General features: G+C 45.9%; 1 protein-coding gene across 10 annotated transcripts in view; it reads left to right on the plus strand.

Moving 5' to 3' along the window:
* The window catches only part of CREM (cAMP responsive element modulator), a 96,913-nt gene that overhangs the window by 11,648 nt on the left and 70,317 nt on the right, over positions 1 to 14,948 (plus strand). For 4 of the 10 annotated variants that reach the window (XM_080665194.1, XM_080665198.1, XM_080665183.1 and 1 more), the window contains exon 2: positions 9,546 to 9,669. The exons of 5 other annotated variants lie outside the window; for them this stretch is intronic. In XM_080665194.1, coding sequence (XP_080521320.1) covers positions 9,550 to 9,669 — 120 coding nt within the window. In that variant the 5' untranslated portion in view covers positions 9,546 to 9,549. Of the gene's footprint in view, positions 1 to 277; positions 379 to 9,545; positions 9,670 to 14,948 lie in introns of all 10 variants that reach the window. One more of the 10 variants, XM_080665196.1, reaches the window with a different exon arrangement.

Below are 14,948 nucleotides of genomic sequence, written 5' to 3' on the forward strand. Positions count from 1 at the left end.
ATATATCAAGTAATTGGACAGCACTGCTTTCTCTTCAGTAGAAAAGAATCTGAGAAATAGCACATGATTTAAGGATTTTGAAATCTTTTCCTAGGAACATCCTAAAATTGAATAGAATTAAAGTTGAAAAAATATGGAATTGTTTTCAGCTTTCTATGCTTTTTTCCCCCAATTTTACAGAAATTAGGGTATTTTTCTGGTGTAGTTTTGAGAGGTTTTAATTTTTAAAAAATAAAATGTTATGATCTCCCAATTCAACATTATAATTTCACTGCAGGATAAATAAAGAAGAAAACCAAGAAGGAGCAAAGCATTGATTACAAATGTCTTAATAATGAGCAAATGTGGCAGGAAAAAGTATATTAAGACAAATTTAAGGTAGGTGGGTATACATACGTTTGTTTTTTTGTTTTGAAAATACTACTTAGTTTAAAGTTAAAATGGATAAGTTAATGTAGATAAGTACACATACATAAGTGTATGTGTATATGTATTATAATCCTATATAATAAAGAAGTAATATGCAAATGGTCGTTATGTTGTGAAGCGTAATGACCGGATCACGGATCAGCAGTAGGGTGGGGCAGCGAGCTACAAGTGGGCGGTGGAGAGCTACAGGAGGGGGCAGGGCAGCAAGGTATGGCGGGGGGAGGGGGGTGCGAAGGGATCTACAGGAGGGTGGGGCAGCAGGCGGAGAGCTACAGGAGGGTGGCAGCAAGTTACTGGCTGCAAGCAGGCAGCGGAAAGCTACAGGAGGGGTTAGGGCAGCAAGCTATGAGGGGGGATTGGGTGTGGGGGGAGCTACAGGATGGTGGGGCAGCGGGTGGAGAGCTACTGGAGGGCGGCAGCGAGCTATTGGCACATGGATTGGTGCGCAGGGCTACTAGTAAGATATAATCATATGCACCCATATTATTCAGCCATTCAATTAAGGAATTCATCTTCAACTGTGTACTCTATTGGATTCTGTAGGGAGTAAGTGGACATGCATATTTAGCTTATTCTAAATGCTGGCCTTTCCAGTTAGGAAGGAGACCATCTATAAGCATGTGGACAGAGTTTTCCTTTTCCTCCCTCCTTGCTCAAGTCTCTACCAATATTTTACAGAAACCCAAATAGAATTTTTTAACTTTTATTTTGGTTACTTTCAGAGAAATTTTGGTTCATCAGTTGGATCTAGCTTTAAAAAGAAAATACATTTTCTATTACTTTTTTGTAAAACCATTTAGAAATAGAGAATAGAGACAATTTTACTTATTATTACTTTTTTATAAAAATACATTTTTACTGATTTTTTATGGAGAGGAAGGGAGAAGGATAGAGAGTTAGAAATATCGATGAGAGAGAAACATCGATCAGCTGCCTCCTGCACACCCCCTACTGGGGATGTGCCCACAACCAGGGTACATGCCCTTGACAAGAATCGAACCTGGGACCTTTCAGTCCGCAGGCCGATGCTCTATCCACTGAGCCAGACCAGTTAGCGCATTATTATTACTTTTTAATCCTTACCCAAGGATATTTTCTCCATTGATTTTTATTTTATTTTATTTTTTTAAAAATATATTTTATTGATTTTTACAGAGAGGAAGGGAGAGGGATAGAGAGTTAGAAACATCAATGAGAGAGAAACATTGATCAGCTGCTTTCTGCACAACCCCTACTGGGGATGTGCCCGCAACCAAGGTACATGCCCTTGACTGGAATCGAACCTGGGACCCTTCAGTCTGCAGGCTGACGCTCTATCCAGTGAGCCAAACTGGCTAGGGCTCTCCATTGATTTTTAGAGAGAAGGGAAGTAGATGGGGGGAGAGGGGGGTGCGTAAGGGCACGTGCCTCCTGTAGGTGCCCTTACTGGCATGAACTGGCAACAGAGGTATGTGCCCTTGCCCTGAAATTAAACCCACAACCCTTTGGTCTAACCACTGAGAAAACTGGCCGGGGCTAGAAACAGTAATTTTTCTTTTCCAGCTGTGTTCTGTTTTAAGAAGAGGTGAAAAAAATTTTTACCAGGGTAGGGCTCTGCAGTGTAATTTGTCTTTGCAACGTTAGATACAACTAAGATTTTAAAGAAGTTTATTAGTTAATTGAACATTTTAATTATAACTAGGAAACTGCCTTTGACTTATTTTCATTCAGATATTTTTGGCCTGTTTCCTTTTTCCTTTCTTTGTTCCTATCTTCTCTTTTAAGAACACTTTCCTAGGTACCTATGATAGCATTTCTTTAAAATGCTTTTTCTTTTTCTTCTCATTTTGTCTCCTACTTACATGGCTTGTGTGTTCTTGATACATATGTATGCCTAAATAACTTTGGTCATAATTAACTTGGCATTTCTATAATTGTAAATGTAGTTTTATGAATATATTCCTTTGTATTTATTTCTTGAAAGTTTGTTACTGGTTGTCTACCTATTGTTTATGTTGTACTGTATGAACAGTACAATTCTGTTGTACTTTGGTTTTTGGGGGAGTAATTGCAGTATGATGTAGATGTTCTATTAATGTCCTAGAAAATAACAGAATAAGCAAACAAATACAGTTCTACACCCCCTCCCCCCAAAAAAGTAGTTAATCTGAGATGTCTTTGAAAAATGTGCTAATGGATGAATCCTATTTGTTTAAAACAATAGTTATGTAAATATTTCATTAAACTGAATTCCAGTATATTCAGAACATATTGAGATAAGGTTCACTTTTCTATCAAAAGAAAATGGTTTGCTAAATAATAAAAAGGAAGACTTCATGTGAAATATTTAACCTTTATAAGAAAAGAATATATTGCTACTACTGTTAATCATAAGTGTAAATATACCCACTTGAGCAAATCCTTATCTGTTCTTTAGAATTGTGGAATATTTGCCAGTATTTTGTTTGCTTTTAGTTTATAATGGACTTTTTTGTTTGTTTTAGTTTATTATTGTTTCATCTTATATGTTTTTATTTTTAGATATTCTGTAATTTATAGTTACTAATTGGTCTTTTCTCTCTAATAAGAATTATTGTTTAAGATTAAAATATTGCATAATTAAGTGATATATTATTCTATTAATTTTTAGTACACTATGTTTAATATTTGATTATTACGGAAAGTGATATTTTGGGGGAAGCATTCTATGTTTCTTCAATTTTACCATAAAATGTATAGTGATCAATGCAGGAGTATAATGGATCTTTATCTTATATTTATAAATAAATTCTGTCTGGACTAGCTGAGGCTAATTTATAGACGTTAGTGTTATGTGTACTTATTTACAGCAAGGTTTTACATAGTAGGTGAGCTCATTGATTTGAGAGAGGAAACTTGTATTAGTTGTAAAGAATGGGAGAGTAAGTTTGCTAGGAAAAGAATAAAATTACTGCCCATTTGAAAACCATGAATTTAATAACTTTAATACTGGTGCAGGCATGGAAGAGAGAATTGATTTTGTCTGAGTTGGCATTTACTAAACACATACAACAAAAGGATTATAAATATTTCTCTCTTTTCCGCATCCAGCATGGTTAGAGAGTGGTCTGGTTCCTGAGTAGGGGCAGCTGGGGATTGAGAAAATGAAAGAGACAGACACAGAGATAGAAGGAAAAAGCTGGGGCCGGATGGGACAGTTGTCCTCTGATGGATAGACAGTGACCCAGAGCGCATACAGCGCGTTTATTTTATACTGCAAAATACCAGGAAGTTTTACTAAAGCCCAAGCTAAGGAGATTATGTGCATTCTTGTGGCTTCTTTGTAATCATCACTTCTGGGTGGGCCTGGAAAATCATGTTTGTTCCTGGTACTTGGCTGGATTTAGATAATGAAACCCACCCCCAGCGCCTGAGCTGAAAGTCAGGCTGACAACAAACCTGCCTCTGGCAAGGTATGTTTCCAGAGCATGGCTCTGCCCAGCACTGCTGTATTCAGATGACAATCAGCTCAGGGGCCTTTCCCAGGTGCTCTCTACAAAAGATATTGGGAAATAGTAGTTAAAATGAGAAACCATGGATTCTAAACTGAATAGGGTGGGATGTGAAGATAGGGGTAGGCTGTGGGAAAGGGAGAAAGTGGTCTGGAGATCTCAGTGTGGTTGAGTAACAGGAGTGGTAGGAGTTATCGAGGGAGGGTGTAAGATGGGTGAATAGGATGTCAGAAATAATTTTTTCAGAGATGGAGCAGTTTTGAACACAGACAAGGTTCAGTGTATGGCCAGCCACTCAAGTAGATATTTGAAGTGGAGTGAGAAAGTCATTGAACTGAGGCATTAGGGTGAGAGGGATGGGTTCTTCCCTTTGTGTTGAACAAAACACAGACTGGTGGAGTGGAAGGCTCTTGAGGCAGGTGCCAAAGTCTCTAGTTATAGGATGGTACACCTACTTACTGTGAGCCTTGAGGGAACAAGGGATTTTATGAAGAAGCAGAGGAGGAACAGCTGGGAAATAGTAGTGGGGATCAAAGAGGATGCCAACTCAACATTCTGATCTTAATAAGGTGTGGGAAGATGAGCTGCTCTTTAGAGGGCTGTGGAGGCTTTGGGAGTTTCAGGTAGCACATTACAAAGGCTTAGAAGGAAAATAGAAGTGAGCAATTGTATTATGTGGGGAAAGGAAACACTAGCTATGAGAGTGAAGATAAAATAATGGGAGGGGAATTTATCTTTCACATAGTCTGGGAAAATAGGAATGTAAGGTGTTAATGGATGTAATTCTGGTATGGCTGCAGGCATCACAGTTTAGTCCTGGCTTTTGGGGGAGGCCCATGGTCTGTGATATATGGTCCTTAGAGTGGACAGTAGCAATTGTGAGGAGCAGCCAACTCAATTGCTGGTGTAGTGTTGGGATAGGAGGTGATAGTTAATGATACAAAGTGTAGCAAGAAGAATGAACTAATCTTCAATTCCTGCTTTTTTCACTAGGAGGCTCAGGGCCTTGTGGCATCCTGATTTAGCTGATATTTAACAGTGGGAGTATTTTTGTGGTATTGACTCACATATAGACACATGATTCTAGCTTTGGAGCTTAATGGACAGTGATGGTCTTGACTGAACGAAAGAATAAAAGGAAGAAAAGGTGTCTGAAAACCCTAGGTGTAGATGCCCAATAGGAGGGGTTGTGCATAAAAGGGATTTGGGAGTTAACCACCATACCGAATGTGTAGATTGAAAAAAGGAGAAGGGCAAAGGATTGAATTCTGGGTAGGACCTAGTAGAAAAAGGGAACAATTAAGGTGATTGCATCAGATAACACTTTCATGTGAAAACATTTTAAAATATTACTAACTTATAAAGTCTTTTATTATATCTCTAAAAATGGGTCCTGATTAGGTTTACCTTTTATGCATTTTTAATGGGAATCATCCTGTATTCTATTATGTGTACTCCTCTTTGCTTAAACTATACCAAGTATAGTTAAACTTTTCTTGATGACTCAGGATAGTTATTGTAAACTAGAGGCCCAGTGCACGAAATTCATGCAGGGTGCAGGGGAGGTGGTGTCTCTCAGCTGGGCCTGTGCCCTCAGGGGATGTCTGACTGCCAGTTTGTGATAGAATTTACCAATAAACTAAGTTTTTCTCAAATTTTAATGTACATTGGAATCTTTTTAATATAAAAAACTCGATCCTCAAAGTTTGTTTCAGTAGATTTGGGGTTGAGCCTGGGAATCTGCATTACTATTATTATTTTTAACAAGTATGGTGGTTAGTTCTGATCTAGGTTGTCCAATTGTTATAGGCACCTCTCACTGACACCAGAGAAGTGTTACCGGACAGGACAGCCCCTGTGTCAGTGGGAGGGGGCTGCCCCCAACCTCCATCCTTGTCTTCTCATATAAATAAATTTATATGAGAGACCTTGACTGTGTTGTGAAAAGCCAGTTTATTAAAGCAATTAAAGCATGCATCTTTATTGAAAAAGCAAAGCAAGCAAACCTATACATATGGCTTATGAAGCTCAGACGGGTTCTCAGGTAATCTGAAGAGCAAATTGGGTGGGGGTCTGAGGTGTTAATATACCCTCTTGCCTGTAGGTCTCAAAATTCCTTTACTGACCATTTTGGTAGAAATTAATTCTCAATGTCTTCCTCCTTTTTTTTTACTTTGTTGAGGTCTTCCTAGTAATCATGAGAAACACCTGGCAACTTTATCTTGCCAGATCTTGAGACTGTTGGCTTCTCTGCTTAGGGAGAAAAACTGCCCTTTTTTCCTTTTCCTTTCCCCCCCTTTCTGCATTCTCTCATTAAGGAGGTTTTTAAAAACCATTTACTCTGTGTTCTTGGCTGGGAAGATAATGGCTTGTTAGTTATAAGCTGGCTGCAGATTGCCCACACTGTTTGGCCTGTTTTAACTTTTCTGTCTCCGTTTTCCTATCCCCCCTGCCCTGGAATCCTGTAACACAAGGACTATACTTGGAAAACCAAGGATCAGCTAGTCCAGTGGTCGGCAAACTGCGGCTCACGAGCCATATGCGGCTCGTGAGCCGCGGTTTGCCACTCTGTTGACTAATGAGTTTGCCGATCACTGAACTAGTCAATGAATCCCTTCAGGACATGGGTTGTAACTAACCCACTTTTGTATTTTCAGGCTTGTCATGTAGATGGTGCTAAATGAATGTTCCTAAAATGAGTAGAGTTTACTCAGGAAGGCCTTTCAGTAATGTAATGTTTAAGTTTAGACTCAAATTCTTGACAGAACCTTAGAACTTTTAATAAAGGTGTAAGAAATAGCATAAGACAGCATTTCTCAAGTTGTTTCCAAAATACTGCTAGGACATGCTTTGTGGAAAAGGTCAAATACTTTTGGAAAATGCTACTCCAGTGGTCACCAACCTTTTGGACCTCACGGACCACCGGTTGGCGACCGCTGGATAGACTATAGCCCACAAGTTTGAGAAAGGAAGGCTTGGATTCAGGTAAGTAGTGGCTGTTGAAATGCAAAAGAAGGTATTAAGTGAGAGACTGTAACTGAAGGATCTGTAGGATCTGGCAACTAATTAAATCTGGCAAAAAGATCTGGACATTTTATTCAAAGTTGTAAGTGGTCTGCATACTTTTTGGATACATATTTTGACTTCTAAGATGGAAAACAAGCATATTATATTACTGACAATTAAAAAGATGTACAAATAGCCGTAGCCGGTTTTGCTCAGTGAATAGAGAGTCGGCCTGTGGACTGAAGGGTCTGGGGTTTGATTCTTGTCAAGGGCACATGCCCGGATTTCGAGCTCGATCCCTAGTAGGGGATGTGCAGGAGGCAGCTGATCAGTGATTCTCTCTTATCAATGATGTTTCTATCTCTCTCTCCCTCTCCCTTCCTCTCTGAAATCAATAAAAAAATATATTTTAAAAAGAGATGTATATTTTTTAAAAAAGGAAATAAAAAATTGGAGTTTGTTTATTTTGTTTGCATTTTAACTTTTTAGTAGGGTAAAATTTATTCTGGTAAGGTTTACCTTCTATCTGGAAAGATTCCATGTAGAAATCATTAACTTAAATTGAAAACAATAATACAATAGTTTTTCCCGGAAAAAAATTAGATTCTCTTCTTTAAGTAACTGGGGAAATGCAGGACAGGTGGTCAATTCTGACTGATTTAATTTGAGAGGCTTGTTTATCAGAAACTACTTAGTGCTGACAAAGCTAGATACATCTTTGTATTATAACTAGAGGCCCGGTGCATGAAATTTGTGCACTAGTTGGGCCCCTAGGCCTGGCTGGTAATCAGGGCTGATCTGTGGGGCGACCAGCGGGGCAATTGGGACCCCTGCTCGCACATGCTTTGGCCTGGCGCCACCTGCTTGCTGGCCCCGCCCCCTGCCACCGCTACCGGTTGCCATCTTTGGGGAAACCAGCGGGACAATTGGGACCCCTGCTTACACCTGCCTTGGCTTGGCGCTGCCTGCTTGCTGGCCCCGCCCCTCGCCGCTGCCACCGGTTGCCATCTTTGGGGCTTTGGGGCGACTGGCAGGGTGATCAGGGCCCCTGCTCACACCCGCCTTGGCCTGGCACCGCCCGCTCACCTGTTCCACCATCCCCCACAGTCCCACTCTCATCAGAGCCTATCGGGCCAGCAGCACATCCATTGCCACCCGCTGCCAGCGCTGCGTCGCCTACGCCTGCCATTTCTGTGCCGCCCCCTGGTGGTCAGCGCATGTCTAACTCTTGGTTGGTCGAACTCCCGCCCATGGGTACAATTTGTATATTAGCCTTTTATTATTATACTAGAGGCCCCGTGCATGAAAAATTGTGCACTGTGTGTGTGGGGGGGGTCCCCTCAGCCCAGCCTGTGCCCTCTTGCAGTCCGGGAGCCCTTGGGGGATGTCCAACTGATGGATTAGGCCCGCTCCCAGTTGGACATCCTTAGCGCTGCCTCGGAGGTGGGAGAGGCTCCTGCCCCCGCCACTGTGATGGCCAGCCATGAGCCGGCTTCTGCCTGAGTGGCACTCCCCCTGTGGAAGCGCACTGACCACCAGGGGGCAGCTCCTGTGTTGAGCGTCTGCCCCCTGGTGGTCTGTGCATGTCATAGCGACTGGTTGTTCCCGGTTGTTCCACCTTTAGGGTCAGTTTGCATATTACCCTTTTATTATATAGGACTAGGGGCCCAGTGCTTGAATTTGTGCACCTGGAAAGGAACTGCGGGCTGCGAGGCTGTGGTGGGCACAGGGGCAGGTCTCAGCCCATCCTCCACGCCCCCGCCTGGCCGCTCTCATCACGGCCCCCGACCTTCTGTCTGCTGGCAGCCCTGCGCCCGCTGCCCACACGCACTGATGGCACCGGCCCCACTCGCACCCGCTGACGGTATGGAGCAATTGGGGCTGGCGCTGGGCACCAGCAGTGGGTGTGAGCAGCGGCTCTGGCACTGGCTGCGGGTGCGAGTAGGGCCGTGGCTGGCGCTGGCAGCAGGTGCGAGCGCCAGGTGGGACTGCAGCACTCGTGGGAGCAAAGAATTTTCAGTAAGTACCAGAGGCTCACCCCAATGACAGCGACTGGTGCCCTGCCTTGGTCTGGCGCTCCCGCTCACCTGCTCCACCATCCCACTGCTATCGATGCCTGCCATGTTCCGCACACACCCCCTGGTGGTCAGCGCACGTCATAGCGACCGGTTCTTCAGGTGTTCCGCTTGTTCCGCTGTTCAGTCTATTTGCATATTAGCCTTTTATTATATAGGATTATAATGCATTCAGTTTGGACAGTGGCAAAATTCTTTCATACTACATCAAATTATAAAGCAGATATATTTGGCCTTGAGAATCATAGACTTTATGTAAAATAAAAACACTGTTTTTATCACTCATTTATACTATAAGGCTTAAAATAATTATCAAAGAAACTTTACTATAAGATTCAAAACATTTTTAGTAAACTAATTTTCATAAAACATTTTGCAGTTCATATTCACTGAGCAGAGGAGAAACCGTAAGTTTGGAGAGTTGGGACTCTGCCACTAAACTTATTTCTTGAAAAAATAAACTAGTACATTTGGATGACAAAAATGAGTATCAGAAAGATAGGTAAAAATAGAGAAATGTTTCCGATAAGACCTTAATGTTTCTTCCTTTTTATTGTCTTTTCAGACAAATGACCATGGAAACAATTGAATCTCAACAGGATGGAAGTGTAACAGATTCTGTGACAGAGAGAGAATCTGCAAATATGCAGGCCCAGACTGGTCAAAATTCAATCCCTAATTTAGCTCAGGTAAATTCATTGTAGGCAATAGGCAGACACTGATGAAAGTTAAACTATATGGAAATGAGAATTATGTTTAGATTCTGTTTTATTGCAATTGATGTTAAGTTTCCCTTATTTCCTGGTTATCAGCTATCCTTACTGATTTGATGTAGAAGGGAATCTACATGATCGAATTACTTTTGCATTGTAACAGACACTTTGCAATGCTCCCTCCACCACTTATGCAAAGGAAAAATAAAAACCTCTCCACAATATGTAATCCTCAAATTATTATTATTATTTTGTATATATATATATATATATATTTATTGATTTCAGAGAGGAAGGAAGAGGGAGAGAGAGAATCATCAATGATGATAGAGAATCACTGATCGGCTGCCTCCTGCATGCCCCCCACTGGAGATCGAGCCTGCAACCCGGGCATGTGCCCTTGACTGGAATCGAACCTGGGACCTCTCAGTCCCCAGGCCAATGCTCTATCCACTCAGCCAAACCAGCTAGGGCCTCAAATTATTATTATTTGAGAAGGTTGGTAATTCCAAATTGCTATAGTTTTATACTCTTATTTATAAACTAGGGGCCCAGTGAATGAATTCGTGCACCTTGAAAGGACCTGTGGGTCACGAGGCTGTGGTGGGCATAGGGGTGGGTCTCGGCCCATCCTCTGTGCCTCTTCCCTGGCCCCTCCTGCTGCAGCCCCCGGTCCCCTGTCTGCTGGCAGCCCTGCTCCCGCCGCTGCTGCTCCCACACGCTGATGGTGCAGAGCGATTGGGGCCGGTGCCAGCACAGGTGCGAGCGGGGCCGGCACCATCAGTGGGTGCAAGCAGTGGCTCCGGCACCAGCAGTGGGTGTGAGAGGTGGCTGATGGCCCCGATCGCCCCTAAGGAGCAGGGGGAGGTGGAGAAGCCCTGAGGGGCAATCAGGGCCAGCAGACACTGCTCGCACCTGCTGATGGCACCGAGCAATCGGGGTCGGCACCGGGAGCCAGCAGCGGGTGCTAGCGGGGCTGGTGCCAGCAGCAGGTGTAAATGCCAGGTGGGATAGTGGTGCGTTGGAGCAAAGAATTTTTAGTAACCACCAGAGGCTCACCCCAATGACAACGACCAGCGCCCTGCCTTGGTCTGGCACCCCTGCTCACCTGCTCCACCATCCCGCTGTGGCTGACGCCCGCCATGTTCCATGCTCTGCCGCCTGCTGCCAACACCCGCCATGTTCTGCGCGCACCCCCTGGTGGTCAGCACACGTCATAGCGACTGGTTGTTTGGTCTATTTGCATGTTAGCTTTTTATTATATAGGCTATGTCAGAAGTCTTACCATTTGCCCAGTATATATTTGGTTTAATCTTTATTTTATTTTTTTAAAAAAGTTAGGTCTTAAACTTTGTTTTCTCGCTTCTAAAATTTATTTTTGAGATACCTATGAAAATATAGATATTTATAGTAAAAACAAACTCATGTATTTATTTAGTTAATCGAATATTTATTGAGTACCCCCTAGGCACTATTCCGGATGCATGAGGACATGTGGTTCTTGGCCTTAAATATGGTTTAGTGAGATAGCTATTTATTTAAAATATTTTTTTATTGATTTCAGAGAGGAAGGGAGAGGGAGAGAGAGAGACAGAAACATTAATGATGAGAGAGAATCATTGATCGACTGCCTCCTGCATACCCCCTCCTGGGGATTATGCCTGCAACCCAGGCATGTACCCTTGACCGGAATTGAGCCCTGGACCCTTCAGTCCACAGGCTGACTCTATCCAGTAAGCCAAACCAGGTAGGGCTAGACAGGTATTTAAATGATAGCAAGAAGATGTACAAAACCGCTAAAACATATAGAGGAGGGAGAAGCCAGTTGACTAGGAGTGCTTTGCAGAGGAATTGACTTTGGAGATAGATGTAAAGGGTGTGTAGGAGTTTGCCAGCTAGGTAGGGATAGGGAAGAAAATTCTAGTCCAGGGAAGACTGTGCAGACAGAGGACTGCAGGTACTGAGGCTAGTGTCTGGCCTGGGAATCGGAGCTGGGCAAGGTCAGCAGAAGGTTGTATACATTTGAGAATGTAGAGTATCCTGTATTCTAAATATTCTTGAAATACGTTCCAGTGTTCACTGTGTTTAGAACACTTAGCAGCTGTGTGGAAGTTGTATTGGAAGTCAGCGAGCCAGTAGGGGGTTATCATTTGGGTGGGGTCATGGTAGTGTGGGGACAGACAGAGCAGCAGTGAGATTGCCACTGTATCTTGAAAGGAGAATATAAGGGCCCTGATGGCTGACTAGACGGCTCAGGGGTCACACCTGGCATTCCTGGGTTGTCTCAGGCCAGACTGGTTCCCTTGAGTTCTCTTCTGAGACTAGGTGGGCCCCATGCACCCAGCCTGCTAACTCTTTTAAGCTCCTGACACCCACTCACCCCACAGAGGTTTCTCCTCCCAAGTATACTGTGGAGCTGCATCTCCCTGGCAACACCTTCTTTGTTAGCTTGGAAGACAGGCATGTAGACACCATTGCTATTTAAGGAAAAAAAATAGCACCCTTTTTCTTACTTAAAAAAATAATAATGCATGTTCATTGAAGAAAATTAAGTAAATATACCAGTATCTATCCTGTATAATAAAGAGGTAATATGCAGATTGACCCTCATGCCCTGGCACAAGATGGCCACCCCATGTGGTCAAAGATGGCCACCACAAGATGGCTAGCAGGGGAGGGTAGTTGTGGGCAACTGGGCCAGCAGGGGAGGGCAGTTGGGGGCAACCGGGCTGGCAGGGGAGGGCAATTGGGGGTTACCAGGCCAGCAGGGGAGGTCAGTTGGGGGCAATCAGGCCAGCAGGGGAGGGCAGTTGGGGGTTACCAGGCCAGCAGGGGTGGGCAGTTGGGGGGGCGATCGGGCCGGCAGGGGAGCAGTTAGACGTCGATCAGGCTGGCAGGGGAGTGGTTAGGGGGTGATCAGGCTGGCAGGCAGAAGCAGTTAGGGGCAATCAGACAGGCAGGCAGGTGAGCGGTTGGGAGCCAGCAGTCCTGGATTGTGAGAGGGATGTCCCAGATTGGAGAGGGTGCAGGCTGGGCTGAGGGACACCCCTCCAGTGCATGAATTTCATTCACTGGGCCCCTAGTCCTATCTAATAAAAGAGTAACATGCAAATTAACCATCACTCCGCTACACCCACAAGCCATGCCCACCAGCCAATCAGGAGCGAATATGCAAATAAACCCAACCAAGATGGCTACTGCCACAGAGAGCAGGAGGGAGGCATGGGTTTCCCTGGAAATGGAGGAAGCCAAGCTTTCCGCCTGCCCTTGCCCGCCTAGGCCTCCACTCAAGGCTACAAAGTTTCAATGATAGAAGATACATAAATCCAAACAGAAATGGCGGCAGCCACCGAGCTGGAAAGAGCAGGAGGCTAGGGTTGCCCCCGGTGATGGAGGAAGCCAAGCTTCTGTAGCCCTGGCTTGCTTTGGCCTCCGCTTAAGGCTACAAAGTTTCAATTATAGAAGATACATAAACCCCAACAGAAATGGCTGCCACCAAGGAGCAAGCAGAAGGCTTGGCTCCGCTCCAGGCTACAAAGTTTCAATTGTAGAAGATAAATAAACCCCAGATACCAGGGCCTCCACTTGGGTTGCCAGGGGGCGTGGCCAGCCTGCAAACCACCACAGGCCTCTCGCCCAGGCCACCCCATGCCCCAAGGGAAACCCCACCCTGATCCGGGACACCCTTCAGGGCAAACCAGCTGGTCCCCACCCGTGCACCAGGCCTCTATCCTATCTAATAGAGTAATATGCAGATTGACCATCACTCCAGCACACAAGATGGCTGCCCCCATGTGGTCAAAGATCCTGCCCCCATGTGGACACAAGATGGCCACCACAAGATGGCCAGCAGGAGAGGGCCGTTGGGAGGGACCAGGTCTCCAAGGCAGGGCAGTTGTGGGCGATCAGGCCAGCAGGGGCGGGCAGTTAGGGGTGACCCGGCTGGCAGAGGAGGGAAGTTGGGGGTGACCAGGCCTGCAGGGAAAGGCAGTTGGGAGGGCCCCAGGCCTGCAGGGGAGAGCAGTTGGGGGGGACCAGGGCTGCAGGGGAGGGCAGTTAGGGGTGACCAGGCCTGCAGGGGAGGGCAGTTGGGGGAGACCAGGTCTGCAGGGGAGGGCAGTTAGGGGCAAACAGGCTGGCAGGGGAGCAGTTAGGCATCAATCAGGCTGGCAGGCAGAAGCGGTTAGGGGCAATCAGGAAGGCAGGCAGGCAAGCAGTTGGGAGCCAGCAGTCCTGGATTGTGAGAGGGATGTCCGACTGCCCGTTTAGGCCCGATCCCGGTGAGATTAGGCCTAAACGTGCAGTTGGACATCCCTTGAGGGGTCCCAGATTGGAGAGGGTGCAGTCTGGGCTGAGGGACCCTACCCCCGTGCACGAATTTCGTGCACCGGGCCTTTAGTATATATATAAAAGCCTAAGTGACCATTGCAACTGAAACAACTGAACGGATGACCAAACAGGCTGCATGGGGTGACCAGGCGGACAAGGGGGTTAATGAGGGCTGACCAAGCGACTGAGTAGTGGGCTGTGTGGGGTGACCAGGCTGGCAGGGGGGTTAGTGAGGGATGACCAAACGACTGAACAGCAGGCTGTGTGGGGTGACCAGGCTGGCAAGGGGGGCAGTTATGGGTGACCAGATTGGCAGCGGGGGGCAGTGAGGGGCGGCCAGGCTGGTAGAGGGGGACAGTGAGGGGCAACCAGGCTGGAGGGGTCAGGCAGTTGGCAGTGACCAGGACAGCGCAGGGGACAGTAAGGGGAGACCAGGCTGGCAGGGGGTAGGCAGTTGGAGGTGACCAGGCCATTATGGGGGGCAGTTAGGGGTGATCAGACAGGCAGGTAGGTGAGCAGTTAGGGGCAGTGGTCCCAGATTGTGAGAGGGATGTCCAACTGCCGGTTTAGTCGTACATCCCCCTAAGGGTCCCGAATTGCAGAGGGTGCAGGTTGGGCAGAGGGCACTCCCCCCTCATGCATGAATTTCGTGCACTGGGCCACTAGTCCTATATAATAAAGAGATGATATGCAAATTGACCCTCATGCCGTAACTCCGTCACAAGATGTCGGTGTGCAAAGTGGGTGGGGGCCGGCGGCCGGTCCGCGCGGCTTCCACCAGGATTCCTGCGGGGGCGCAGGGGTCTTGGCGGCCGCTCTGCGCGGCCTGGAGAGGGGCATCAGGGCGGCACTCCAAGACTTGGGGCTGTCCCGTTGCGTGCCAGCCACGTGGGGCGGGACTCCAGGACTTGAGGTGGTCCTATGGC

This window comes from Plecotus auritus, assembly GCF_963455305.1.
Source record: "Plecotus auritus genome assembly, chromosome: 1".
Lineage (NCBI taxonomy): Eukaryota > Metazoa > Chordata > Mammalia > Chiroptera > Vespertilionidae > Plecotus > Plecotus auritus.